General features: G+C 38.1%; 1 protein-coding gene across 4 annotated transcripts in view; it reads left to right on the top strand.

Annotated features, from left to right (window-relative positions):
* Positions 1-26701, top strand: part of HIPK3 (homeodomain interacting protein kinase 3) — a 113742-nt gene extending 87041 nt beyond the window's left edge. For all 4 annotated transcript variants that reach the window (XM_027778426.2, XM_055813537.1, XM_005231473.4 and 1 more), the window contains exons 3-16: positions 1676-1799; positions 5855-5974; positions 7790-7876; positions 8740-8924; positions 9706-9865; positions 10250-10373; positions 13538-13659; positions 13829-13953; positions 14069-14230; positions 15192-15488; positions 16397-16537; positions 20389-20624; positions 20898-21025; positions 22683-26701. In XM_027778426.2, coding sequence (XP_027634227.1) covers positions 1676-1799; positions 5855-5974; positions 7790-7876; positions 8740-8924; positions 9706-9865; positions 10250-10373; positions 13538-13659; positions 13829-13953; positions 14069-14230; positions 15192-15488; positions 16397-16537; positions 20389-20624; positions 20898-21025; positions 22683-23159 — 2488 coding nt within the window. In that variant the 3' untranslated portion in view covers positions 23160-26701. The remainder of the gene's footprint in view (positions 1-1675; positions 1800-5854; positions 5975-7789; positions 7877-8739; positions 8925-9705; positions 9866-10249; positions 10374-13537; positions 13660-13828; positions 13954-14068; positions 14231-15191; positions 15489-16396; positions 16538-20388; positions 20625-20897; positions 21026-22682) is intronic.
* The last annotated feature ends 340 nt before the right edge of the window (positions 26702-27041 follow it).

Raw genomic sequence — 27041 nt, 5'->3', positions numbered from 1 at the left:
AAAATACTTACGTTTGATCCCCAGAAGTTTATTGTAACCAAATCTTTGAAGGCAGTGGAAAACTGAGCCTCTCCAGTTTCACTGCCGGTGGGGCAAGATTTATCCTTCATATAATCGCATCCGAAACAGTTTGTGACAAGGATGGGAAGAACTGAAGTGCTGGCATGAATGGAAAGTACATAAATATTTAAGAGAATATCCTGTAGACTTTCTTATCTGTGGAAAGTCTCGGATTTTTCCTGTAGCAGAAGCCAGAGTGGCTTCCCTGGTCAGGGATGGGGCAGAGCGTTAGGAGTCCTTCCCCGGAGGAGAACGTGCATCCTTGGAGCTTGGAGTATCCACATACAGTTTCTGCCAGCTGCTCCTTGTGGAAAGGGATGGAGATGCTTCAGCTCTTGGTCTGCCTAATAGCTACAAAATAGCTTCTCTGTCCCAACGTAGCATGGAAGTAGGAATTTGCGCCCAAATCCAGTACGTGTCAGCCAAGTAAAGAATGTTTTGATAAAGGTGTACGTCAGAGGAGAAGGGAAATGAGATGCGTAGGAATTTACAATGGTCAGAGACTGTTTTGTATGTGGAAGGTCAATATGACAGACGCAGCATGTGCTGAAGTGTAAGATTTTTAAGCTTTTACACAGGTGAGAGAGAGTGAGCGTGTTACCTGGTCAGTTGAATGCTGCTGCTCTGCCCAGCTGCAACAGGAATTACCTGCTTAGTTTTAACCACCTTCCTACGGTTCTGTGACATGTTAAGCTAACAATAGACCATCTGTTTTAAAAGTAAATAACTTTATAGTGTAGTGCTTTAAATACTATATTTTACCGGGCGTCTTTCTATATTAGCATGCAGATATATTTTAATTCTTTTTCATTTTGTTAATAGTTTGAATGAACTGGGAGGGAAGGTTTAAAAAGAACAAACGCAATTAAAATGGCTATCTGTGAAATACTTGGGGTTTGCTCCGTGCAAACAGCAATGTTAAAGCCCCTTTAGCAGCTGTGTCAATACCAATTTTTCTGGTTCTTGAGTACAGAAATAAACTCAAATGCTATCGGTTAAATAATTCACGTTGTAGGTGAAAAGTAAGACCTGGTCTCTTTAGCAAATGCAATGTTTTCATTTATGCGATTTAAAAACTTATCACATTGAACTGATTCGAGTGTGTTAAGAGATTTGCAGTTATGCTATTTAAAGTATCAATTTAATTAGGTGTACTGTCCAGTTCGGCAGTGTGCAAGCGGATTTTCAGGTAAAACTTTTTGTTTGTTTTTGAGATAAATTACTGTTGTATTCAGAATGTAGTTACAGTCACGTGACATTGAGTGGGTGAATCGTTTGGGACATACTGGAGGAAAGGCAAAAGTGTTGAACCAGTGACGTTCTGTTTTTCAGGCATATCAATTATTTTCATGACCATAGCAAACTGATACTTGTAGGAAGAAAACATCTCGGAGCTGCAAATTTTTACCGTGGATTATCTAGATAAAAAAAAAAGCAATTTCTTATGCTCTGATTTTATAGAAATAATTAACCTGTGTTTTCAAATAACAGAATTTTTTTTTTTTGGTTCTGTTTTGGGTTTGGTTTTTTATTTATTTTTTGTCATGTTGGTTTGTTGAATTACCTTTTTTTCCCCCAAGGAAAAAAAATTCAGTAACCCGTGTTTAATTTGCAGAGCACCAGAGATCATACTGGGATTGCCGTTTTGTGAAGCCATAGACATGTGGTCGTTAGGGTGTGTGATTGCAGAGCTGTTTCTTGGATGGCCACTGTACCCAGGAGCACTGGAATATGACCAGGTAGTAGAATCAATTTCACGAGCATATACATGCTTTCTGCAACTTTAAGAATTTCAGATCATTAAATCCAGGATTTCAAATGTTAATCATATCCCCAATTAAGCAGTAGTTCTTCAAGTCTGTTCAATGCTTTTAATTTTGGCTTAGTGATTGTCCTGGAAACACAAATCCTGTTTCTAGACCAAACTGTACATTGTACTGCTTTTCTGAATTAAATTTCAATTTGTCCTCCCCACCTCCACCTTGCAAAATAAGTGTTAGCATTGAAACTGCTTTTTATGATGAAAACCAAAGTTTGTGGCCACCATCATTGCATTATAATCTCTCTTTCTCTTGCCACGAATGGGGTTGACTCCGGAATGTTCATTCAGATGTCAGGATTAGTTGTCTTCTCAATAATTCTTGATGTTTCTTGGAAATCCAACATTGCTCAAAGATTCGAAAGCCTATACTTCACAAGGAGCAAGAATCAACTGTTGCAGTAATATATATATATATATATATATATATCTGCAGTGGTAAAGCTTGAAGCTATTGAAGCTTGAGTTTTCAGCTACTGACACCATTGGCATTAGTGAGCTGACTTAAAAAGTTGTTTCTAATGAAAGATGTAGAATACTCTCTATTTAAAACACTTAGAGAAATCTTTAATTTTCTAGTATAATGTGGAAATTTGAAAGACATGTAACCAGCATTCTAACTATCCCTGTCTGGTTTTGAAATTCGTAAGTGAAGAAATCTCCTGGAAAATCCCACATGTGACAGCACTGGCTTCTTACTAACTTCTACATCTTTGATGCAACATTCCGTTTAGGTGCAGTTCCTCCAGCACATTGTTTAGGTTATTCAAATCCTGAGCTTCATGGAATGGGCTTTTGGCTCCCCGTGCTCAATAGATCAGACCTACTTCTCTAAAAATTCATTTGTTTAAAACCACTGTCGGGGGTTATATTGATTTTGTGTTGATTTTGGTAACATTTCATATTTGTTTACTTCATTTACACGAAATTCAGTGTTTCATGGGTAGGAAGTGAGCTGAGTGGAACATGCATTGATGCTTTGATGCATCTAGAAGACCTTTGTGCAGGGTGTTGCTGTTAAAATGGGGAATGAAAGAGGAAACAACTAACAACCATGTAATTCACTATGCTTTCAAAGGAGAAAATGAAGGCATTTGTTTTTTGGAAAAAATCTGTACTATTGTCTCAAAAATTTCCAAGAACTTGTCAAATTTATTTACCCCTTTGACAGAAACTGCAGAAGATGTGGACTTTCAAAAAAAAAAAAAAAGGCGAGGGGGGGGGTGGTGGTGCAAAATATGTAATTTCCAAGATTGCTTCCACTTTTGAACCTCTTTCTGCTGTAAATAGCTGTTACAGAGGGTGCTGCTGTGGGTGAGGGCGGACCTGTAAGCCCAATTCATGGTCTTCTGATCACGATCAGACATGCGGGCAGATGCTGCTTCTTTCGGGATGTGGAATGTGGCTTTGGACCACATCTTCAGTCACTTAGGATGAAGTAGGGGCTTGAATGGTGCAAAGTGCTGCCTGTGTCCTGATTCTTTCCTCAAATTAACTTGTGATTTGTCATGATGGCAGCAGCCCAGACTGTTAATTAATGTGTGCCAACGGGCTTGCATAGCTGTGAGCCTCTGACTTCTGTACAGAGAGCGGTAGCAGCGTAAAGCTCATTCTCATGATTACGAGGATTTTATTATTTTTTTTCCCAGAATAATACAGAGTCTCATTTGAAAAGAAAAGACCTTCTTTCCCCCGCTGCCCTGCAGCCATCTTACCGTATAGGAAACCCAGGCAGCTGAAGGCGGTTCAGTACAGTGCACAGAGTGCCTGCCTTCATGGAGCTTGTTGGCTCGGCTCTGCTCAGTTCAGAGAGCCAAGTCCTTAGGACAACACATTCCTGTCACTTGACTCTTGCTGTTGTAGAGCCAGGGCCATCATGGCTCAACCTCCAGATACTGCCGGACGGTGCAAGTAAACAGCAGTGTCACCAACGACGACCACCTTCCAAGGTGCTGTGCTTCATGCAAAGGACTGCGTGGATTAGGGGATGATCATGATGCCTATGAGACTTTCTGCTTGCTTTACAAGTTAATACTGAGTTTAAAAGACATCTAGTTAAAGACAGACATATTCAAGTTTGCTGGAAGCATCGGTTAATAACTCGTCTAGCAACTTGTCTGATCCTCGTGGTGGAAGAGGAGTTGTCACCTCCTCTGCACCAGCAGGAATTACCTTCAATCAGGCTTGTCATTGTGCTCGAGCAGGTCTGGAAAACTTCAGAGAAATTTGATTCAGGATTTTCCTCGGTGCACTGAGTACAGCAGTTGTAGGAGATGGCTCCCAAGGAAATTCCTTTCCTCCTGCTATGTATGTGTCACCAAGTGAACGAACAGGCACGGGCTTTGTGCTGCATTTCCCTCTGTCCTTCTGGTACGTGGCAACCAACACGCTAACCCTTGGAAGGAAGCTCTTGGTTATTATATTCATTTGTGATTATAACCAGTAACAGCTGTACTTCTTAGTGAAAAAGAGCTGTGTCTTCTGAGCTTTAATACTCGTTAAAAACAGGCACAGGTGCTTGACTGCTAAATTTTTCAATTAATGCTTTGTATTTTCCCCCATATTCTAAGACCTTTATAGTATGCTTAGAAAACAACTAAATGATCCAGAAACATTTCTGGTCAGAGTGGGATTCTTTTTACTCCCTGATGTAGGAAATTATGGAGGATACCAAAAGTTGGCAGCATTGCATTTAGTTCTTCCCCACTTTGGTCTGTCACTTATTTTTCAGCAGAAGCCTCACAGGTACCTTTCCTCTCTGCAGCCCATCAGTTTTTCTCCTTAGGTACTCCAAGCTTTCAAGCTACCTTCCATAGAATTAATCTTCTTATCTCCCAGTTCCTGGTTCATTGTATTTCACTGCTGTCTTCTCTTGATACTTCTTGGTTTTTTTCTTCCATTCTCTCATTCCCTGGCTGCTCCACCTTTTCCAGGGGCTGCTCCACACCAGCAGCCCCTCTGTGGAAGCGTGTGGTGTGGGACCCTGCCCCATGCCCTTCAGCCCAGGCTGCTAGAATCTGTACTCCCTCCATCCTGACCTGCAACAAGCTCAGTTTTCAGTTATTGCCAATTACTATTCCCACTTGTCTTTCTTGAAGGTGTTTTTTTAATTTTTAAAGCAGTATTACTTGTGGGGTAACTCCCCCCTTGTACAATGAGTTAACATGACATGCACAGTAGTTAACGTGTTATGATGTGTTTTTCAACAGGTTTCTTTCAAAGCCTTGAATCTTAACTATTTCAGGTAGTACTTTGATCATCAACTATAAGAAAGGTAACGCAGAATGCATAGTAAGTCATCTTCTAAAATAGATGCATGTCAATCATTTCAGTGGAAAAGAGCATCTGACCATTTCAGGCATAAAGCTAGTCTGTGCCCATTGCGTTCAGGAGCAGTATTTCTCAGGTGAGGACAGTGTCCTTTGCTGGATGCCTAGAAGTTGTACATACACTCCATTTCCAAGTGGAACATCTCCTTGAAATGCAGGTGTGTCAGACGTGTAAAAAAACTGATACACTGGAAGCAGCAAGTGGGAAGGATTTTTATCTAGTTGCTTAATGAGAATATGCAAAAAAACCCCATCAAACTTCTGTACGTGAGCAAAGCACTCCTACTAATTTTCCTGTTTTAGAACGACAATATTACATTTGGGATTTGAGTGGGTTGAGGAGGTGATGACAGCCATTCTCCCCAGCTCTTCGTTTCTGTGACCAAACTTTAAAACTTTGCTTATATAGGTCACTTCAGAGGTTTATGTATGGCTTTCTCTGAGAGACAGAGAGAACAGTATCAAGCACTCAGTGTTGGGTTTCTTCCCTATGTAAGATGTAGTTGTTGAACTACGGTGCTCTGAGGGTTGTTCGTTTTGCCATTCTAAAAATGAAATCACAGGCTTTTAACTGTGGATCACATTTTGAAAATTGGAGGTAAATTATTTCCCATGTTTTTTGTTTATTTTTTTTTTTCTTCCTCAGATTCGTTACATTTCACAGACTCAAGGTTTGCCAGGAGAGCAGTTGTTAAGCATGGGAACGAAAACTGCAAGGTTTTTCTGTAGAGAAACGGATGCACCGTATTCTAGCTGGAGATTAAAGGTAAACAGTATAATGTAGTAGAAAACGTATTATTTTGCGAGCAGAGAAACCAGGGGCCAAGATTCACTACAATACCATTGCTTCCTTTCTGCATCTCCAGTGTTTTTTATCAGTCCCTGCTCTGTATCCCTTCCAATTGTCCCGTTCCCCAAAAGCAGTGCTCCAAGCTCATGCCCGCCTTCCCCCCGCCGGCTGGCGCAGCTGCTGGGCTGCACGGTGGCCAGTGCTGGCTGCGAGTTGCAGAAATGAAGTTTCCTATCTCCAGAGGTACTAAATGAGGTGTGGTGGTTGGTTTTTTTTTAATTTTTTTTTTTGTTTGTTTGTTTCCTTGCTCAGTTACTACTTTTCACTTCACTTTAGAGAATTTGACTCTGAGACCCAAACTGCTCTATCAAAACTGGCTTCAGGAGTTCCTAGGAGGGAAAGGAGATTAAGATAGAACGTGACTGTATACAGCTTGTTTTGTTCATTCAGATCTTCTGCTAAAACAGACTTTGGCTGAAAGCTGCAATACAACGAAAGCAGGCAATTTTTTTTTTTTTTTTTAAAAAAAGTAGTTTTATGGGCTGCAACACCTTGCTTCCCTCTAAGCAACGTTATTGTATGGTAACCATAGGCAGAGCTTAAACTTCCTATGCAAATATATTTTTTTGATTTTTCTTTAAATTGTCTTCCTGGTGCATCTTCACCAAATTTACGGCAGACTCGGGGAGTCGGGAAGCAACTACAGTTGGCATAAAACTTGTGCAGGAACGAACAGCTGAGGAGCTCAAAGCACAACTTGCGTAACCCTCCCCAGTTACTTGGTAAATCCCCGGCGCGCGTGGTGCTGAGCAGCCGGGGCCAGTGCTGCCCTGCTGTAGGGTTGCGGGGTCGGGTTATGTAAGGATTCTCCAATTACACCGTCCTGATTATTCCAGTATTCTGGGTTTTCGGGCAGTTGATCATTAGGTGACAGTTTACATCTGGCTTCTCTGTATCGGAGAACATGAACGAGTTCTCGATGCAAACAGCCCTCCCCGTTTTCAGAAGCTGTTACCATGCAGAGGTTCATTCTCTGGCATCAGACTGCTGTTTTGGGGGAAGAAAGGAGTTTTGGTATGGACCTTTTGTCATTACAATTTTTCTCAAAGTTAATTTTGGAAACTTTTCTGTAATCTGTATCTTTAAAAGTGTTTTTTCCCCTGTAGTCCTGCTTTGCCTCATGCCACACCAGCCTACTGGTGCTGTCTGTGTTGAAGATGGAAAATTGTAACAGGAGGTGGTATTCCAGCTCATAAGTCACTGATGGGTGATCACATTCATTCTCTAGGATTTAATTGTGTATTTTGTATTGCAATATTTAAAATATGCCAGCTGTTGTGTACGTGGAGGAATAAAAGTATGAAAATAACAAAAGTGAAAGCAAAGAGAAATCCAACAGAGACAGCCTGCATTTTGTTTCCTTTTTTTACAGCAGTGTTGCTGCTGTTTGGAGTTAAATGTCTGAGTTTGAGGAAATGAGTGAAATACAAGTAATAGAAAACCTGTGATACATAAACATATAAGCATGTGAGAGAGTTTCATTAAACAACTCTTTGCTAGGCTTGTAATCCAGTACTGTGCTCAGTCAGACGTGAGATTTAGTAGGTTTTGTATTTTGGTTTAGAAAATGGAAGTAGTCTGCAAAGCAGCATACAAATATACAATTGCAATTTTTAATATTCTTTTTTAAAACAGGGTTTTTAGGCCAATAAATATGTAAGGTTACTTTGTAGTTCTGAGTGATCTTTATTGTCAACTTCTAAACTCAGCTTTCCTTTTCTTTTTTTTGAGACATTGGAAGAGCACGAGGCAGAGACAGGTATGAAGTCTAAAGAGGCCAGGAAGTATATTTTCAACAGTTTGGATGATATAGCGCACGTGAGTATTAAAGCACTCTTCATTTGCAAAAGGAACGTGTGGGAATGACTGGTGATTTCAGTAGTTTTGAAATAAACATCTTTTAGAATATTATTTATCATGTGTCAGTCATATCCATTCTTCTCTGTATATGTTGCTCTGAGGAAAATGTCTAGCTGCGTCAGCCCTTTGTGCTTCCTCTAAAGATCTTCCTTTGTCATTGCTTGTGCATGACAAGTTACGTATTTGTCCATGTGGTGGGAGAACCCTTTAATTTTCTGTATAATGCATACTTTCTCTTTTACCTTATCTGCCATTCTGGGTAAAAAAAGAACACGTGGATCCTGCTATCTTAACTGTACAATTTCCAGTATAATTCTGCTGTCTTAACAATATAATTCTCAGTATAATTCTTTTTTTTTCCTTTTTTTTTAAACACGACTGTTTCCTCACTTTTCTTTATAACTCCCTAGTCAATAACAAAACGAAATTTTTCATTCTCTTCCATATCCTAAAAAAAGAATCAAATCTTTTTGCAAGATTGGCATTAATACCTGTTTGAAATTGTGTTTTGAAGATAACTTCTGTAGTTTAAATTAGTCTATATAAAGATCTTTATCCCAAATTTTACTACTTAAATTCCAAGTCCCAAACTGGAATAAAGCTTTCAGGGGATTTTAGCTGGGGAGGGTGCAAGGGGGGAGTAGTGTGTGTGCAGAAAAAAGTCACCGATTCCAGGCCAACCGTACTGGGATAAGCTAGCAAATTCATCATGCCTCACATGATAAAATCATTGAATATTACTATTTTATAGCAGAAAGCAGTATTGGAAAGAGTTAAACTAATATGCGTGTCTACTGCCTGACTGTTCTGTTCAATGCCAGGTGAACATGGTGATGGATTTGGAGGGAAGTGACCTGTTGGCAGAGAAGGCAGATAGGAGGGAATTTGTCAGTCTGTTGAAGAAAATGTTGCTCATCGATGCTGATTTACGAATCACTCCAGCTGAGACCCTGAACCATTCTTTCGTTACCATGAAGCACCTCCTTGATTTTCCTCATAGCAACCAGTATGTAACGCACAAAAACAGAGTTATTTTTTTTAAATCTCTGTTGTAGTGATTCGTGTGTATAATAGTGTTGTTTCTTCTGCTATCAGACAGAAGGATCTTTTGGCATTTTTGTAACATCTTAGTTCTTTCAAGTGCTTGCAATATTAGATACATCTGTTTGGTCAAGGAAACTGAACATCTGTGTGTTTTTCTGAAAAGTAATGTCTAGAGCAAGAGATTTCTGAGTTATTGTTTTTATACTTGGCTGTTAAAATTCCAGCAGTGCAGAAATTTGGGCTTGATTTTTGGAAGTATGAAGAGCCTTAGTTTCTGTCGGTCACCGACAGCTAGGGTAGGCATTCCCTCTTGAGTTGAACATCTGGGACATCTTTTGTGCATTGGTTAATGTGGAATATATTGAATGTTTTCTTGCAGTTCTGGACTTGTGTATTTCACTGTGGATTTCCTAAGGGGCAAACATTTCACTGAAAGAAAGAGCTTTCCATCCATTTAGTTTACTATCCCTCCTGCTTGTATGCAGTTGTTAGAAAATGATGTTAGTTGCAAGGAGCAGGAAACAGGATTATTTTTTTTTTTTTTTTGTATTTTAAAATGTGCATTACAAAGGCTTGATGTGAAAATATTAATAGTAGGAGTTTTTCTACTTCTGTGTATGATGCCATCCTGTGAAACCAGGAGATGTGGGCTTTGGGCTTTTTTATCTTATTCTGGGGAATTGTTTTATTCATTGAACAACATGAAATTCTAATTAAAGCAATTTATTTTCTGGTTTTGATAGAGTGAAGTCCTGTTTTCATATCATGGATATTTGCAAATGCAGATCAAATTTGTATGACTTAAGTAATCGCAATAAAACATCACTTATGAGACCAGTTGCCTCAGGCAATGCAGCTAACCTGACCGCGAGCTTTACCAAAATTGGTCCAGTAAGAAGTCAGGTAAATTTTTTTTTTTCTTTTTAAAATTATAAATTCAGTTAATGCAGTTTCTCTAATTAATTTCATAACTGAAGAAAAGTGCATCCACTAAATGACAAAATCTTCTGCCTTTTACTGTCATTTTCCCCCCAGTGTTTTCTGAAACAAACCGTTTAGAATTCAGCAAGTTTCAAAATTAAGTTCCAAACCGGGACTGCCGCAGCAAGCCTTGCTGTATCCCAGTGCCCTCCAGTGGCCAAACGGGACCGCTTCCTCTGAAATGCATTTGAAATTGTAATTTTCCTAAATTCTTGCCGTTGTTCGTTATTTAAGCTGGAGGGAGAAGTGTGTGAGAGGTCCAGATTCACAGTTCTAACGTTGTCTGGATTAAATCTGTTCCCATAGGCATTAACTGCATCTGCCCATTCAGTTTTGCACCAAGGGATACCGCTGCAGGCAGGAAGTGCTCAGTTTGGTTGTGGTGATGTTTTCCAACAGGCATTGATTATATGTCCTCCAACTATTCAAGGTACGTTTAACTGTAATTGTTACAGTTCCTAAAATAGGAACGTTACTGTCTGCCTGATAGCAGTATTTAATTTTCCTCATTATATCCGTGTGAGCTATATATTTAAAAGAGCTTAATTGTGTCATTAAAAAATCAGCATGTTAGTCAGATCCAGATACATTGCTCCTATTTGAAAGAAATAGCAAATCAGCATCAGCAGAAAATCATTTAAGCAATAGAGTCCATCTGCGTATACGGATATATATACACAGATACACATATTGAATAAAAGAGAGGGACACTATGTGAAAGCTGAAGCAAAAGAGTATTCCAAAATAAAGTTTGAGAGGAAACAAAGCTGAAGGGAGTATCAGCCTTTTTTGGTGTTACATTCTTTTTTCTTTTTTGATGGTCATATGTAAGGGTTTGATTGATTGTTCTTTTTTGTAGTTTTGGGTTTTTTTTTCGGGTTTGGGGTTTTTTTTGGTTTGTTCTCCCTCACCGTTTTTTGCCCCAACTACATCCCAAGGGTATCCTAGGAAAAAGGATAAGAAAATACAACAGTTCTTTTGATAAATCTGCCTGGATAATAAAGTTGTTTTTTTTTCGTTAACTTCCAAACAAATAGTTAAGTAAACATCTGGAAATTTGGGGCTTCTTTTAAGGATGTAGCTGCCCTGTGTACACAGTGTCACATTTACTGTCCTGTGGTTATGATGAAACAGGACAGCTGGACAGAACTGCCGCAGCTTTCCGATGGCTGAAAAGCACATAACTAAATCTTTGAGAGTTTTTATTGCATCATGCTGCGAGGAGGAAAGGGCAGCTTGGCTGAACTCTCGTGTATTATAAAGGATGAGATTGATTTAAGCATACAATTTTGTATTTCTCGAAAGAAATAACTGGCTGAGGGTTCAGTTCTCGGAAACATTTGGAAGGCTGTGAGGTGGAGATGCTAGCACAGGAGTATTTCTGCAGTATAGATAACAACCAAATGAGCATATGCATCTCTAGAAGGGTACGTGGTAATACAGCTGACCCCTGTTTCCCTAAACAAATGCATTTGCATCATGAAAGGTAGGTAGTAGTATTTTTTTGAAAAGTCTTTAAAACTTCATTTAGATCTCGGAACATATCAAGCAAAACTTTTTCTGTTTATAATGGGCTGCTCGGGGAGGAGCTGATGAAAAAACAGCCTTTTTTACCCTAGCAATAGTCGTTTATGAGGAGGGGAAGATAGTTTATATTGTTTGCTTATTAACTTAGCTTGGTTATAGCCTTCACCACCAAAGATGCAGTTTTTCAGTCTTGGTAATGTTCAGTGTCATGTTAAGATCAGATCTTGAAATGATGGTGTTTATAGGAAATAAGTTTTTTAAAGAATGAATTTCAAACTCCTACTTGGTTCTCCTTCTGCGTTTTAAAGTTCTAGAAGTCCCACTGGAGTCACTCTGGAAAAAAACCCAAAACACTTGTAAGTAAACTTGCCCAGGAAGTCTTCATCTATTTAGATAAAGACAAATACCGCAGACTTCATCGGTAATGTTATTTGTGGCTGCTGCATCAATCTTGGGTTCCAGAGACTTAAGAAAGCTCCAGGTGTTCACCCTGCAGAGTGTCAGAGGCTGTATGAGCTAAATATATAGCTTCACCCAGGTTTCCTTCTGCAGACTTAGAATGGTTAGGTAATTTCTTACTTAATTTTATATATATACTTTACACAATTACATACTCCATATTTTAAAAACCCTACTGTTTTCATTATACTCAGATGAATAAAGAAAGTGATTATTGAAAAGGAAACAGTACGGGCAAATACTTTTATCTGTGATCTGTATACTGTATTCTTAGTATGCTGATAAATTTCTAAATGTAAATTCTACTACAACTTGAATGAAGGGAATATATTGTTTTCATCACATAGGTTACAAGTTGAGTTGCTGGCACAGAGGGAAAGGGATATTAATGGTATCTGGCACTGCTTCAAGGTTCCCTGCTCGGCTGCTCTGTTGAATATCTGAAGTGCTAACGCTCGCTACTTCTGGCAGAGTTAAGATGTTGCTGCTCTAGATGGATGTGTGGAAAAAAAAAAAAGTCAATAGCTTTTCAGAATTAAAAGCTTTGGACTGCATGGTTATAACTTAGTATTGTGTTATCACATGAGATAATTACGTCAGATGAAGATACTCTTTCATCCTTTATTGTAAAGATTTTAAAAACACTCACACACGCTTTTAAACTTTAGTAGTTCTTTAGTAGTTACCTCTGAAACCCATTGCTTAGCCTTTGACTAAAGCACAAGATGCAAAGTGCAGTTGGAAGATGAAATTAGTGTATTTGTCTAGCCAGTATTTTCGTCTAGCATAGCTGTTCTGTTGCAATATCTGTTGAAAAAAATAATTCCTTTCTTATTTTAGTTGAACATGACTATGTAAAAAATTATCATTGGTAATAAACATTGCAGCATTGCTATACATCTCTTAGTTTCCTGTGGCAATAATGAAATCTGTACAGGGCACAAGATGCATCTTTTTCCTATTAGGCCGTTGTATATTGTAGTATTCCAACAGTGCTGTGGTTTACATTATTTTGATGAAGGGATGAATAGGATTATGGATTCTACCACAAATATTTGATGGCATACACAGAAAATTTTACATTGTTTCCTGCAAAGGAGATGGTAACAAATAGGGGTATTAGACATGTGGCATTGCCAGCTATAAAAGCTAAGAGGAACGGGTTTTAGCTAGCTGGAAATCCAGAGCACACGAGATGTGCAGGAGTCGATTGTGAGAAGCTTTGAAACTCTGGTCTGTTGACTTTTCTCTGCGTCCTTTCAAATACTTCTAATGTAGCTTGTGATAAAAGTAAATGCTTAGTTTTGCAGAACTTTCTGCCAAAGTCATTCTGCTTTCTAGTAGTCTGTGTCCAAAGAGCGGATATTGGCAGTTCTTTCTGGAAATTACAGCATCAAATATTTGTGTAGATAAGTAATGGCGCACAAAATCTTTTAGGTGTTTTTAAAATTTGGCTTGAAGGTCTAAATTATGGAATTAGATCATAAACACATCAAGAAAAAATAGGAAAGCGTTATGAAATTATCCTTTGTTTTCATTTTACGCAGAAAATGTATGCAAGACTGGTGTGTTGCTTAAAGCTTGGGCATGTTTTTTTCTCCCTGCTAGGAATTCCTACAAACCATAGTAAACCCACCAGTTTCTCCCTGAGGGTGGATAATGCAGTTCCACTGGTGACCCAAGCCCACGCAATTCAGCCACTACAGATTCGAGCAGGGATCCTTTCTCAGGTTGGCTTACTTTCAAAGTAAAATCTTATTTGTTTTATTATTAGTTAGTAAATATTTTTGCCCTGTAGAGTTCTGTTGCAGTGCCTCTTCCGTTTTGTGCTGAGCTACAAGCGGCTAATTTAAGTTCAGCCGTTCCCTGTGTCACGAAATCTTCTCTGCTTCCCAATAGACGTGGTCGAATCAGACGCAGCAAATATTGGTTCCTGCGTGGCAGCAAGTAGCGCCGGTGGCAGCTCCTGCAACATCTCTGGCCTCTGATCCTGTGGCTGGCCCACAGAGGCTTGGAGACTGGGGGTAAGTCGGCAGATTTTTGTGCAGCACCTGAATGGTTTAACAAGATGATTTAACGAGAGCGATGGATGCTGATGCAGCTGACTTGCAATATAAAACTTCCTTTACTTTTCCTCAGGAAGATGATTACCCAGGGCACCCATTACAATTCAGTGATACCGCACCCGCTTTTAACACATCAGATAACCCTGTCTGCCCCTCAGCCGATCAGCGTGGGCATTGCACATGTTGTCTGGCCTCAGCCTGCAGCTACCAAGAGGAACAAACTGTGTCAGAACAGGTTGGTAGAATACTTCTAATATTCAAATAGAGTGTGTCTGCAGTTGCTGTTCAGTGGGCAGGGGAATAGCCTGTAAAAGCGGCATGTTTGTTAGTAACACTTGTACTTAAACAATCTTTTGGGAAAATTTATCCTCTCTGCCCTAAGTTTTCAATGTTACTTTGGTAACACATACTAGATGGAAAAAATATTTACAATAGTTAAGAGGTTTTAGTTCCTGTTGGTTAGTATGTGCCCATCATGATAACAAAGTTCTCTTTATAGCCTTTGGGAAGGTATAAGAGTGTATTGAGGTTGCTCTAATGAGATTTTCCTAAGTTTACGTGCATGAGGATCTATCGGGTTTAGGCAACTAAAAATAAAGAGATCCTACATAACAGGGTTGCAGTATGCCTTACCATCGTCTTAAGAATAGACTTGCTTTCACTGGTAGCCAAAAATACTTTAGCTGCTTGGTAGAGAAACTGTGGCCCACTGCCATACAAAGTATTTGCAAAGGTGTGGGACGCTTGATAAAGGGGAAAGCCAGGGTTGCGAAAGGTGATGTCAGCAGTCGTGTATTAAGCAAGGATTTAATCTGGAGGCTACCAGCTTTTGTTCTCGGGGAGGATCTTTGCAGGAAGTCTGGCCAGGTTTTGTTTGCTTGGGGTTTTTTTGCACAAATGAGATTTTAGTTTCCTTTTTTCCTTTATAAGAAAATGGGATTTTCAATCTATTGTATTCAGTGTTGTTGAAAATTTTAGTCTTAGATACTATGTATTTTGGATTTTGTTAATTAATGTCTGAAATCATCTATGCCGAGTGTTTATGACTGTGTTTACTCTTTTATGTTTTTCTTCGTATTCATTTAGGACATTGGTGTTTTACCCTGTATTGTTTGCTTTGGTTTTGTTGAAAATAGTAGTTTTCAGGTCTGCTGGTAGAGAGTCGCTAAATGTCAAACGGTGTGTTTTCTTCACAGGAGCAATGTGTTACAGAATACCAATATCCAAAATACAACCTTTCTGTCTCCAAAGATACTTAACCTGAAGGCTGTAAAGAGAATAAGTTGTATAGAAGCACAGGACAATCTTAACTCAGAAGGACAGGAAAGTAACTGTTGCGAAGCATCGGTCAGGCTGGACCCTGATTCATCTCTTTCAACCAAACAACGCCAGGCAATCTTCATTGCCGGTTCCCCTAGCCCAGCAGTCAGCGTGATCACCATCAGCAGTGACACAGATGAAGATGACATAGGACAAACGCATTCCCTGAGAGAGTAAGAATCAGTGTTTACTTATATTAAGGTTTTACTTAAACATAGCTGTCTTAGCGTAGCTAAGTGTTTGTTGAATCTGAGTCAAAAAAAGACAAATGCCTTTCTTATCAAATTTCACTAAGAAGTTAACTCTGTAGCAGTGTATTATTTGAAAGTGAAAAATACTTTAAAAAGTCTGCCTCATTAGCCTGTATACATTAGGCATTTCCAAAGCAGAATATTTTTAGGTCCAACATATTACTTTTTGTCTTTGTACTGTCATACCCTGTTTGTTTGTGAAGATGAGTCTTCTGGCTTTGTATAATCAATGTTACCATTCTAGCAGTAGCATCCAGTAGATAACATTACATATCTATGGATAAAAAATACTTCTCTAATGGTATGAAAAGATATGCATTGGGATATAAAAGCAGATACTGAGTATGGTCCCCCAAAGGATTTTTATTTTTTTTTTTCACAAAGCTATCAAAGCAGCGGCTATCTTTTTAAATGGGGACTTAAAAGTTTAATGTTTGTTCGAATTTTTTTTTTTTTTTTTTTTTTACTTCTAATGATTCTGAACTGGAGGAACTTGTATTTTACGTTTAAACTTTGTCAGAAGTTTCAAGGTTCTGAACTGTTGTAGTAAAATCTTTCATCTACTTGGTTTAGTAATGACTTAGTAAAAAATTTATTCATTTAGTAGGTTTTAAAAAATGCTTATTTAGTCTAGAATTTCCGAAGGAACACTGAAAAGGTTTAAAGTCTGTTTTAGATGTAAAAGAAGCAGGGAATTGGGTATTAATGTACATTCAAGGGGCCTTTTCTAATATTTGACCCTTTTTTATTCTGTAATTACACCTAAGTTGGTGGTGTACGAAAGAACGAATGAGAGACGGTGTGTTTGCTCATTTTCTTTTTGTGTGTAGGTGTAAAGGTAGCCTGGACTGTGAAGCTTGCCAGAACACCCTGAACATCGACCGCGTGTGCTCCCTCAGCAGTCCGGACAGCACACTGAGTACCAGCTCCTCGGGACAGTCTAGTCCATCTCCTTGCAAGAGATCCAACAGGTAAAAAGTTGTGCTCCTTTCAATAAAAACATCCTGGTATATAGCAGACTCAGTTTATACTAAAAAATGCAAAAGTTCTGTTACGTTGCCATCTGCTGAGGCTAAATGATGTATTTAAAAATTAATTTACTGGCCTACAGTTGCACAGCATAGACTGTTCTTTTATCGTTCCTAACAGATCCGTCTAGCTAACACTGGAAGTTTTCATAATAGTGAATGAATGCTGTTTACATGGAAAATATAAACATGTTGCACACAACTTTCAAACAAAAATCTTCCAAGGCTGTAAAATCAAGCAAGCCACAGTAGGATGTGACAGAAAGTTACCAGATTAATTTTTGCACCCTCTTGTTCTCCCATTGTGTGTCTTGTGTTGTAAACTTTAATGACATTGATGCCTTTTTTCTTCTATCAAACATAAGCCTCACTTATGTGAACACTGTTCGTATGAGCAGCTTTTAAATATTTTAATCTTCGCTGCTTGCTGTGTAGCTTAAGCCTTCATTTTTGCACATTAGTCAAAATTCACTCTTACAAAAATATTCAAGGTAAAGCTGAACTGTTTTATGGCATTTTTTTTCTGCAGTACCTGAGAACTTCTGTGTGTCGCCATCAAATACAGACCTGTGACACAGTCAGAATTTCCCACTGGCTTGGGATGTTCTGGCTGGGACACCTGCCGATGGCTTTTCCTCTTATTTCAGTCCCTGCCCTTCTGGTGTTAATATGTTGAAATTTTAATTGTAGCTACTTGTGGCACTTCTACAAATCAGGTTCCTGGATATGAGTTCATGAACCAAGAAATATTTGAGATATGTAGTTGCTGGTATTGGTGAGAAGTTTGGTTTAATGTGATTTACCCAATATCCCATAGAAATTTTGTGACCTAGGGATGCAGTTAGTTTTTTTTCAAGCAACCTGAAGCTGCCATAGGCTTGACCAATTCTTTCATTTTTATTCTACAGTTCACTTCCTATTTTCTGTAGAATAGCTTTCTATATAGAAGACAGTGATTCAAACTCAGAGCAGTTTTGTTGTGCAAAATGAGTAAAATTTGAAGTCTTGATGAAAAAAAAAAAAGGTTCGTTTCAAGTAATTAAAGATTCCATCACAACATGTATTGACAAGGCAATGGAACTGCTGGTCTGTGCAGGCGGTTTTATATGCTTTAAATTTTGGGCAGCCTGATTTAATGATACTTTTAATGGATAATTTATCTATATAAATTATTTTGTTAATATAAACACAATCCTTTTTCTATAAAAAAAAAAAAACCAACAAAAAAAACCCCAAACCAACAAACCCAACCAAAACCAAAAACCACCCCAAAAACTTGTGCATGAACAACTTTGACATCCATTTGGTATCCTGTAGGGCCTGAAATCTTTAGTGACCAAATCTCTGCGGCACTGGACACTGAATACACTGAAAGGTGGGGTGCGTTGTTATTCTTTGTGCTGTCCAGGGCTGGGAAGGTGTATTGTTAAGGACAAGACGTGTATCATACGGTGAGTGCTAGGACAAGAGGAAAAGTTTTGTTTACTCAAGATGCAGCTTGGTGTTATGCTTAATCCAGCCACATGGTTTTTTTTGGGTGGATTAGTTTTCTATTAAGTTACTAAACTGATTCAACTCATTCTGCAGACACAACTGCTAGATCCAATAGCAGAAGTACAGTCATGTAGCACATGGATAGACTTTTCATTTTTTTGAGATTAACTTGATGTGGAAGATAATCCCAGACAAATTTCTGCCATTTCTGAGACTTTGACGATATTAAAATAAAAAGTTGCTGGAGTTATAGAGATGGACCAAACCAGGTAGATTTCCCTCATCCTGTTTTCAAGTGTTTGTCACTTCTAACAGTAAAACAAGAAAATAACTAGACACATTTGAGGAATTTAAATTCAAATGGGTAAATTTTAGTAAAGATTTAGGTAACAAGACATGTTTTATACTGGGAGGCATCAGGTATTCTTACCAGTTGATAGTTAACACTGTCAGTCCTGCTTATGCTTTTATTTAATATCAGAACATTCAAAACTTCAGACAAGTTTTTATAAAGACTGCTTGATTTTAGTGTTTTCACTGAATTGCAAGGAACTGACCTGTAATACAGTTCCCCTCTGAGTCAACTTTATGTCGATAGCAGAGGAGCACGTCAGATTCAGGTTTCACTAGCATTTAACTTACATTGTCGCACAATTAGTAACTTGAATCAAAAGTTAAGAATATAGAAATACAATTAATTGCTCAGTTGCTGGCACAGTTATCACTGTTTGTTACTTAATAAACTATTCAGAATTACCTAGCTCTCTTGACTGAGACTTCAGGTTTTTGTGCTGGTCCTCGTAGTGTCAAAGTACTTTTCATAAAAATATAGATGTTATAAATGGTTTTATTTGTATTGTCTTAATTTATTTACCATGCTATAAGGACATGTTACATTAGCTATAAAATCACCAAAGGACTTAACCATATGTTTAGGGGTTAGTGAATTCACTGCCGTTTCTTGCATGTGTTGAATGTGTATTCCACCAGGTTTTGATATAAACTGGGGTTTTCATGTTTTTCTAGCTGATAGACATTCTTAATTCTCATGTCCATCCTCCCTAACTGGGAACTTTGGTGGCATCTACACTTAATTATTCATCACCCCCGTACCATTCATTTTAGGTCCGTTCAGTGAAGGATGCATCAAGCCATCTATATAATCCATACCTGGCCCAGTCCCTGTTAGAGGACTAGTTAAATTTCTTTTTTGTTATTAGCGATGTGTCTGTGATGTACCTTTTGCTTGTGTAACAGTGAATACGTAAATGAGATGAATGTATTTGCTGGCGGTATACCTCATTGTAGATGAGTTTCCCAGGTTGTTTACTATTTGCTGCCTAAAAGTTAATTCGGTTTTGGTTCCACTGATTGAACTCTGGTCTTGCTTCTGGCAGCATTTACCATCTTCTCAGCCTTTTCTTCTTCGGATATGAGCATGGAGCTTCAATAAATATTAGCAAAGGCTATTATTATGATGATGATGAGCTGGTTTCTCCACTGCTCCCTTCCAGCTGCTTTGGTGAAAGCAGTGGTTGAATAAATGAGTTTGCACCACTTGGATTTCACAGAGCACAAATGCCAAAATAGCTGCTGTGTAAACAGAGGGTTGCATTTGTCTCTTTAATCTACAGCTGTAAAAAAAAAAATTAAAAAAAAGTCTGTCGGTCACGTGCAGGCAGTGCTCTCTGGAGCAGCTTCAGAGAGACCCAGTTTTTCAGTAGATAAGGTCTAGTGTAGCTGCTGGTGGTTGATATGAGGATGAGAGGGAGCTCCTGCGGCTGTGCAGGCTGCTTCCTCAGCACGCTCTATCCCATCCTGACTTTCCCAGGCCCCAGGGATGGCTTTTTGCCGACTGTGGGATGTGGCTGATGTCTAGAAGGAAATTAGATCGGTATGTTCTCATTTCCTAGCATAGTAACCATCAAGAGACCTTTTATGTTTTGATTCAGGAAGAAACAAAATAACCTTTTATTTGACCGAATAATCTAAATTTTGGGTGGCTTGTAAGTACAAGATTATTTAAAAAGTAATCACAAAGTGGGTGCAAGTCGGGTTACACATCTAAGTCTTTATGTAGAAGTTATCTCCTTGCTCTGAGCCTTGCAATTTATGGATAGAATGAGTTCAAATATTGACCTGCCATCCAAATGTCTGTCTTCGTACAATTAAAATGTAACATTTTAATCCACCTTTGAGTAGCTTCACTTCCATAAATTTTGTGAGGTAATCTAATAAAACGCATCTGTTTTGTGAAAATGTATGTGTTTCCATGTAAATACTTTTTATTTTTTTGATAGTATGTCAGATGATGAACAGGAAAGTGGATGCGATACAGTGGATGGTTCCCCAGCCTCGGACTCTTCAGGACACGACAGCCCATTTGTGGAAAATAGCTTCGTAGCTAATACCAATAAAAATAAGGAAACAAGAGCATCCGTTAATCCTGAAGCCAAATCAGCTGTTTGCACTGTAGTGGTACCACCAATGAGGCTTGAAAACAGGTTACATCTCGATGAACAGATGGTGAATACAGGTAAGTTCAGGTGGATTTTTTCTTTCTATACCATCAGATAAGAATAGGAATTTGAATATTTATTCAATAGCCATGCATATGAAGATTTCGACCTACTTGTATAACTGCTCATCTGTAATAAATGCTTCTAAATTTTGGTATCTTTTGACTTTAATTAGTGGATTATTTGATTATTTCTTCCTGTATGCTGAAGCAAATGAAACTCTGTCTAACTTCTGTTAGAAGAGAACAGTGACAACAAAAACATAACATTGTTCATTTATATCTTGGAAGATGCTGCGTGCCAGCCACTGAAAAAGGGCCGGTCTGTCCTGGGAAGAATAAACCAGTCTTCTATTGTAGGAAACCGTCAGCAAAAACTGACATCAGCATTCCATCAGCAACATATAAACTTCAGTCAGGTATGTGTACTTACTCACATCTAAGTAGTATTTTTCTGTCTTGAGGTTCCAAACATGCTGAATGCTCACAATTTCAATTGCTGTCAATGGCAACTGCAGGTTTTCAGCAGCTTGATTACAGAAGTGTTCAAATCTTGAAAAATGGATTTCAACTTACTGGGCAAGTCATAAGTATCTTTCACTTTCGGTCATTTTCTTAAAGCAGCTGACTTTAGTTTTAAAAACGATAGAAAAGCCTCACTGGGGAAATTATCAGTGCCTACACAAAATCAAAGCAGGAAACAAAATGAAAAATACATTAGCAATTTTTTTTCCCTGCATCCCGATGCTAAAGTTCTCGTCGTGTGCGGTTAAAAAATATAGCTATATTTCAGCCTTGTTCTGTTAGCAGTGTGCATGAAAATGCTTGGAATTGGAGTATCCAAGGATGAGGTAGAGCTTAGCCAGCCCAACTGTTTCTTACCTTTGCTGCCAGGTAGTGAAGCTGCGGGGGGAAGAGGTTGTGATGGTAGTTCAACACAGTGTTGGCAGATACCCAAAACTGATTTAAAAGCTACTTTTATTGTTACCCAACAACACAGTAAATGTGTCTGCTGTGGCTGAGAACTGAAGTTGACATATGACATCAAGTTTAAGCCCCTTTTAATTAATTAATTTAGAGCTGTAGCTGCGTCGAGCTTTTGGTTAGATACTTGGAGGTATATTTAATCTAAGAGCAGTACCTGTTTGTGTAAGTCTTGCAGAGTAACTGCAAATATTAAATTTAAAGTTAAATACTTAAATGCCAAGCATGCTTTGTGTAGATAAGAGGATTTACCATTAATGACTTGAATAGTTTATGTTGAAAGAAACATTTGGGTGGGTGACACAGTCTCCCCTTCTGCACAATTATGCAGAAGGACTGCTTTAATTAATTCTAATCAAACCTTAATATGATCAGCATAGTATTAATTTTTAATCTCTTCAATGACTGCAGCTCCTCAGCCTCTTGGCAGAAAGTGTAGAACGTTGTTTTCATTACAAAAATTTATGCTGATCCTTCCTTCTTTGGTAGATGCCCTATGTAGTTTGTAGTCTGCCTCATTTAACAGGAGTAATTGATTTTTAGTCCTTCTCTCTATAACTGTTAACGATTGCCACATCTTCCTGTGATCATAGCCCTAGACTTCTGTTTGCCTAGTTGTCTCAGATATTTTCAATCCGTTTATTATTTTTTCTGCTCTCCTCTAAAATTTCTCTCCTATTTGTCCTCTTTGTGCCTCATTATGGTGCCCAAACTGAATGCAGCACTTCCAATTGATGCCAAGCCAGTGCTGAGTAGAGTGGAATAAGCACCTTGCTCATGTGATACATGGTATTTCTGTTAAAACAGCCCAGCATGGCATTTTATCTTTTTTCTTTTTTTTAATTTTTTTTGCAAGAGCATTAAAATAACTTGTGTTCTGTTTACCATCTCTTATTGTCAGATTTCCTGTCTGTGCTACTATCTAAATAGCTACTATTATTTTTTTTGTTTAAGCATTTAATTATTCCTGTCTCTATATTTCTCTCGATTTTTAAGTTGACTAGTTTTAGTGCATTATTCCATTTTTCAAACTTTTTTTTTTTTTTTAATACTCGGAAATATTAAGACCTGCCTGTTTCTATGTGTGGACAGGTTCAGCACTTTGGATCTGGCCCGCAGGAGTGGAATGGAAACTATGCTCATCGGAGGCAGCAGGCTTACATCCCAGCCAGCGTTGCTGGTCACGCTTTCTCCCTTCCGCAAGGAAGTCCCAATCACACTACCGTGCACGCGCATCTCTCTGGAAGCACCCACCTCGGAGGACAGCCTGCTATTCTTCCGTACCCGTCGCCGGCACCCCTTAGTACTGCTGCACCTGTTGCCCACCTCCTTGCCTCGCCGTGTACCTCAAGACCATTGTTACAACACCCAACGTACAATCTCTCTCATCCCAGTGGTATAGTACACCAAGTTCCAGTTGGCATAAATCCCCGTCTCTTACCTTCCCCAACCATTCATCAGACTCAGTACAAACCAATTTTTCCACCGCATTCGTACATTGCAGCATCTCCTGCTTTCACAGGATTTCCATTGAGTCCAACAAAACTCAGCCAGTATCCATTCATGTGAGAACTCAAACACGGTATATTGAGGAAGCTCAATGATACAGAAGTTTGATTTAAGAAGAAACATGGTATTTATTAAATATTAGCCATGGCACAACAGGAAAATTATTTTTTTGAATCATGTAGACTTGGGTGCAATTTAAACAACTCTGAGCTTTAAAAAAAACTCACTTTTAATGTGTTTTGCACATTTGGTATAACTTGTCTTTGGTCATGTTATCTTCTTATATAGTAACTTTAGACAGGTGACTTATGGGAGCAGAAATCTGGTTTTGCTCCTGCTATTTTTTATAAAATTGCCTTCTAACTAGTGCAAGACACGTCTACATTTGGGAAGCCATTCAGTGTACAGAACTAGAGCAACAGATGCACATGTGTCAGCAGTACAGTGTGGAAGTAACTTGTTTGTATTGCGTATCTTGGTGTTTAAATGTTGAGTCACTTATCTAAAAGTTGAGCTGTTGTTCTTCACATTGCATGTGTCTTTTGCATGGGAAAAAAAAAAAAAAGCCTAAACATTGCTCTTAAATGTTGTTGTCCTAATAATCTCAGCTGCATTGTAAACTGTTCCCACACATAGTGCCTTAAATATTTGAGGTTGTTAATGTTATTACTTATATATAAATGTTGAGGACTGCAGCACTTAAAATTCAGATCTGCTGATTTTTTGATAGTGTAATACTCATTTTGGGTTTTGTGTGGTATGATTTTAGTATTGGGTGTGTTTTCCTTATCGAGAGGGCAGCATGTTTTGCTGTAGCCGAATTTTGCTGTCTTATTTTTCCCCCAGAACGGTCTAGCTTCAAGACAAGACTTTAGCAGTGTTTAAGAAGAGTTGATTCAGTAGCTATTGAGTAGTGACACACAACACGGTATTTCATACTGGTAAATTGAACTGCAATACAACCTAAGTAGTTTTATTTTAAAAGTGCTTGTCTAATTGGAAATAATAAAATGTTTAGAGGTGCGATAGGCATGACTGATTAGCTAATGAAAGAAAAAGCCAAGTGCTCATTGATCCATGATGTGGTTTCATCTTAGCTTGAGCAAACCATGCAGTATTTAATAACTAGTAGCAGAATATTTACTATTGAAGCTTGAAAAGATGTGAGTTCTTTGTGTGCAATCTTTCATTTATGCATGGGAGAGATTTTAGTCTTTTTACATTATAGTATTTGTTTTAGCCTGTTGCGGGTGTTTGTTTATTTAATACATTCCGTCAGGGACGTAAATTACATGCTTTTTGCATTTTTTTTTTTCCTTAGGAAGTGTGTCTTTTCGTTTTTTGTTTTGTTCAAATGAAGTTGCTTTTGCAGCACCAAAGACTTAATCATCCATTTCCTATAAAAGGTAGCTACTTTTTCATAGACCTCAAGTATACTGTAGTGTAGAGATGGGATTTACAGAAGGTATTAAGCTGAGGCTGTGTTTTAGCTTATGGGCAAGTAATAAATCGTATCATTTATCTTGAATGTATCATAGATAAGCTGCTATATAATGATTGCCACTTCAGATAGCTGTGAAATTAGGTGATTAACTAGTTCTTTCTTAGCCTTCTAATTTCTGTACAAGTCTAATTACATGAAATAGAAGCCGGGTTTTGGGTTTGTTTGTTGTTTTCTTTTTTTTTTAATTTGTTTTCATGTTTGAAGTGTCGTAACTACTATACTGTAAATGATGGAAGATGATTGCATATGTTTTTTTGGGGTGTGTTATTTGCATCAGTATTTTATCTCCATTAACTTTGAGCTCATCACTGCATATAAGTGGATGTATTGATGTAACTTAATTTTTTTATGTTTTCATATTGGCATTGTGTAGACACTTAAGCTGCATCTTGCAGGCTTGACTTAACTTTTTTTAAAACAAAATCTGGAATACAATCCTTGCAATGTTGACTGGAATAAGAGCGCAAAGCATTTGAGTTGAACTCTGTCAATAAGCTAATAACTGGTAATCTTTTTCTTTACTCCACTAACACAAGCAGTGTTTTATTTAATGAATGTCTGAATGAAATAAATGTGCCTACATTTGATTTATTTTTTAAGTAATAACTAAAATACAACAGTATTAGATCATAAAAAATAATAAAAATACCAGCAGTACATTTTTATTCACACTGAAAATTAAGAAACCTAACTTTTCCCAAAAGTTTCAGTGTTTTTAGTAATTAACTCTATGCATTTTGTACAAGTGTGTGTATATAAAGTATACATTAGCAACTAGGAGTATCCTGATGAATTTGAAATCTTATCACAAGACATATATAGAGTCTAAATAAGGGGAGTCAAGAAAATGCTCAAATTGGATATCCACCTGACCACTTCAGACTTGTGCTATATGGTCCAGCAGATAGTTTTCTGTTCACCCCCTTGCGTTGGGAAGCGATGTTTTTTTGGTGCTCACGCCATTGCAGGCAATGGACACACCAAGAATCACCGATGCAAGTGGAGTAAATGAATTTTGTATTGTGATAACAAAAGAAAAATACTGCATTTTTTTTCTGGGGCCAGGGGGATCTTCATAGGTCTAATGTATTTACTGTACTTTCTTTTTACTGTGCTTAAGGTTTTAAGCTAACGTGCTTGTTAAATTGACACAATTATCTGTATATCACAACAGTGTCCTATTGTATGCAGGAAAAAGTTGCTGTAAGTGCACCCCAAGTTAGATCTGCTGCTCTTTCTATGTATTGTAACTTTAGAAATGTCTGCATTTCAAAGCACAGAGTATTTGGGATCCTGCCACAGCTTAAATTCAATATACCAGGTGACTTTTTCCCCCCCCTCCTGCAATACACTCTGAGAGAACGGACTCTTGCCGCCGCAAGTGTCCGGGGCCCATCTGCAGAATAAAAAGCTTTCAGGGCGAGGGCCTTTTCTGTGAAAAAAGTCATCCTCTGAGAAGCATTTATAGACGTTACCGTTTTAATGCCTTTTTTAAATAAAACACTGCATGACTATGGAATTGCATATCTGCATATTACTTTAATTTGCAAGATTTTATATGAGTTTTCTTGTGTTCAGTTTTTAACTTTACTTCAGGGTGTTTTATTGGTCAAATATGCTACTGTATTAACTTTTTTGGTTTTAATTTTTAAATTTTCTGGTTTTACTGCTAATGAACTTGGTTTGTGTTAAGTAAAAGTTAAATCACACTGCAAGCTGTAGGAAGACTTGTTCTAGAAATACCCAGTGATAGAGACTTGATTAATAAGTTTGAACTGTTACTGTTTAACAATTCGTAGACTTGTGGCTTTTTTTTTTTTGCTTTGGATTTCTATGCTACACTAGTTCGCCATGTAGCAATTGCACTGTGCAATATTACAATATGAGGACTGGGAAAATTTTTTATGGATGTAATGTCTCTTACAGTTTGCGATAGTATTTCTTTCTAGTTCTCAGTGATTTAAATGTGACCAAGCCTTCTGTACTTTGTCACAAAAAGCGGGTTTTCCAGGTGACTATTTTGGTGAGTGTCAAAATAAGAATTTATGGTGTATTACTGTCAAGATTCACTTTGAATTAAAATATATATTGCAGCAGATGACTTCTGGTGGCTTTCATTTTTTTGGCTGTGTTACATCAAGGCTGGGTTAAGGCAAACATGATGAAGATATTCAGGGAGTGCTCTAAAATTCTGATAGAATCGTTTGAAAGGTGCTCTTTCTGAAATTTTATGGTTTTTTTAACTTTCAAGGCTTCTTTAGGAGGATCTTGAGATTCTGCCTTTGGTGCAGCCAAACCTTGAAGGTTCTTTGGTCTGGATGTCCCACTTTTACAACCTTAGGAAAAGGTTATCTGGCCCAGATACCAGCAGATGCGTTGCTAATGCTGAGGTTCGTACGGAGCCTCTGGCAACTGTTGCTTGGGCAGCAGGAGGGGGC

The sequence above is a fragment of the Falco peregrinus genome, chromosome 9, assembly GCF_023634155.1.
Source record: "Falco peregrinus isolate bFalPer1 chromosome 9, bFalPer1.pri, whole genome shotgun sequence".
Classification (NCBI taxonomy): domain Eukaryota; kingdom Metazoa; phylum Chordata; class Aves; order Falconiformes; family Falconidae; genus Falco; species Falco peregrinus.
This window is presented reverse-complemented; position numbering and strand designations above follow the sequence as displayed.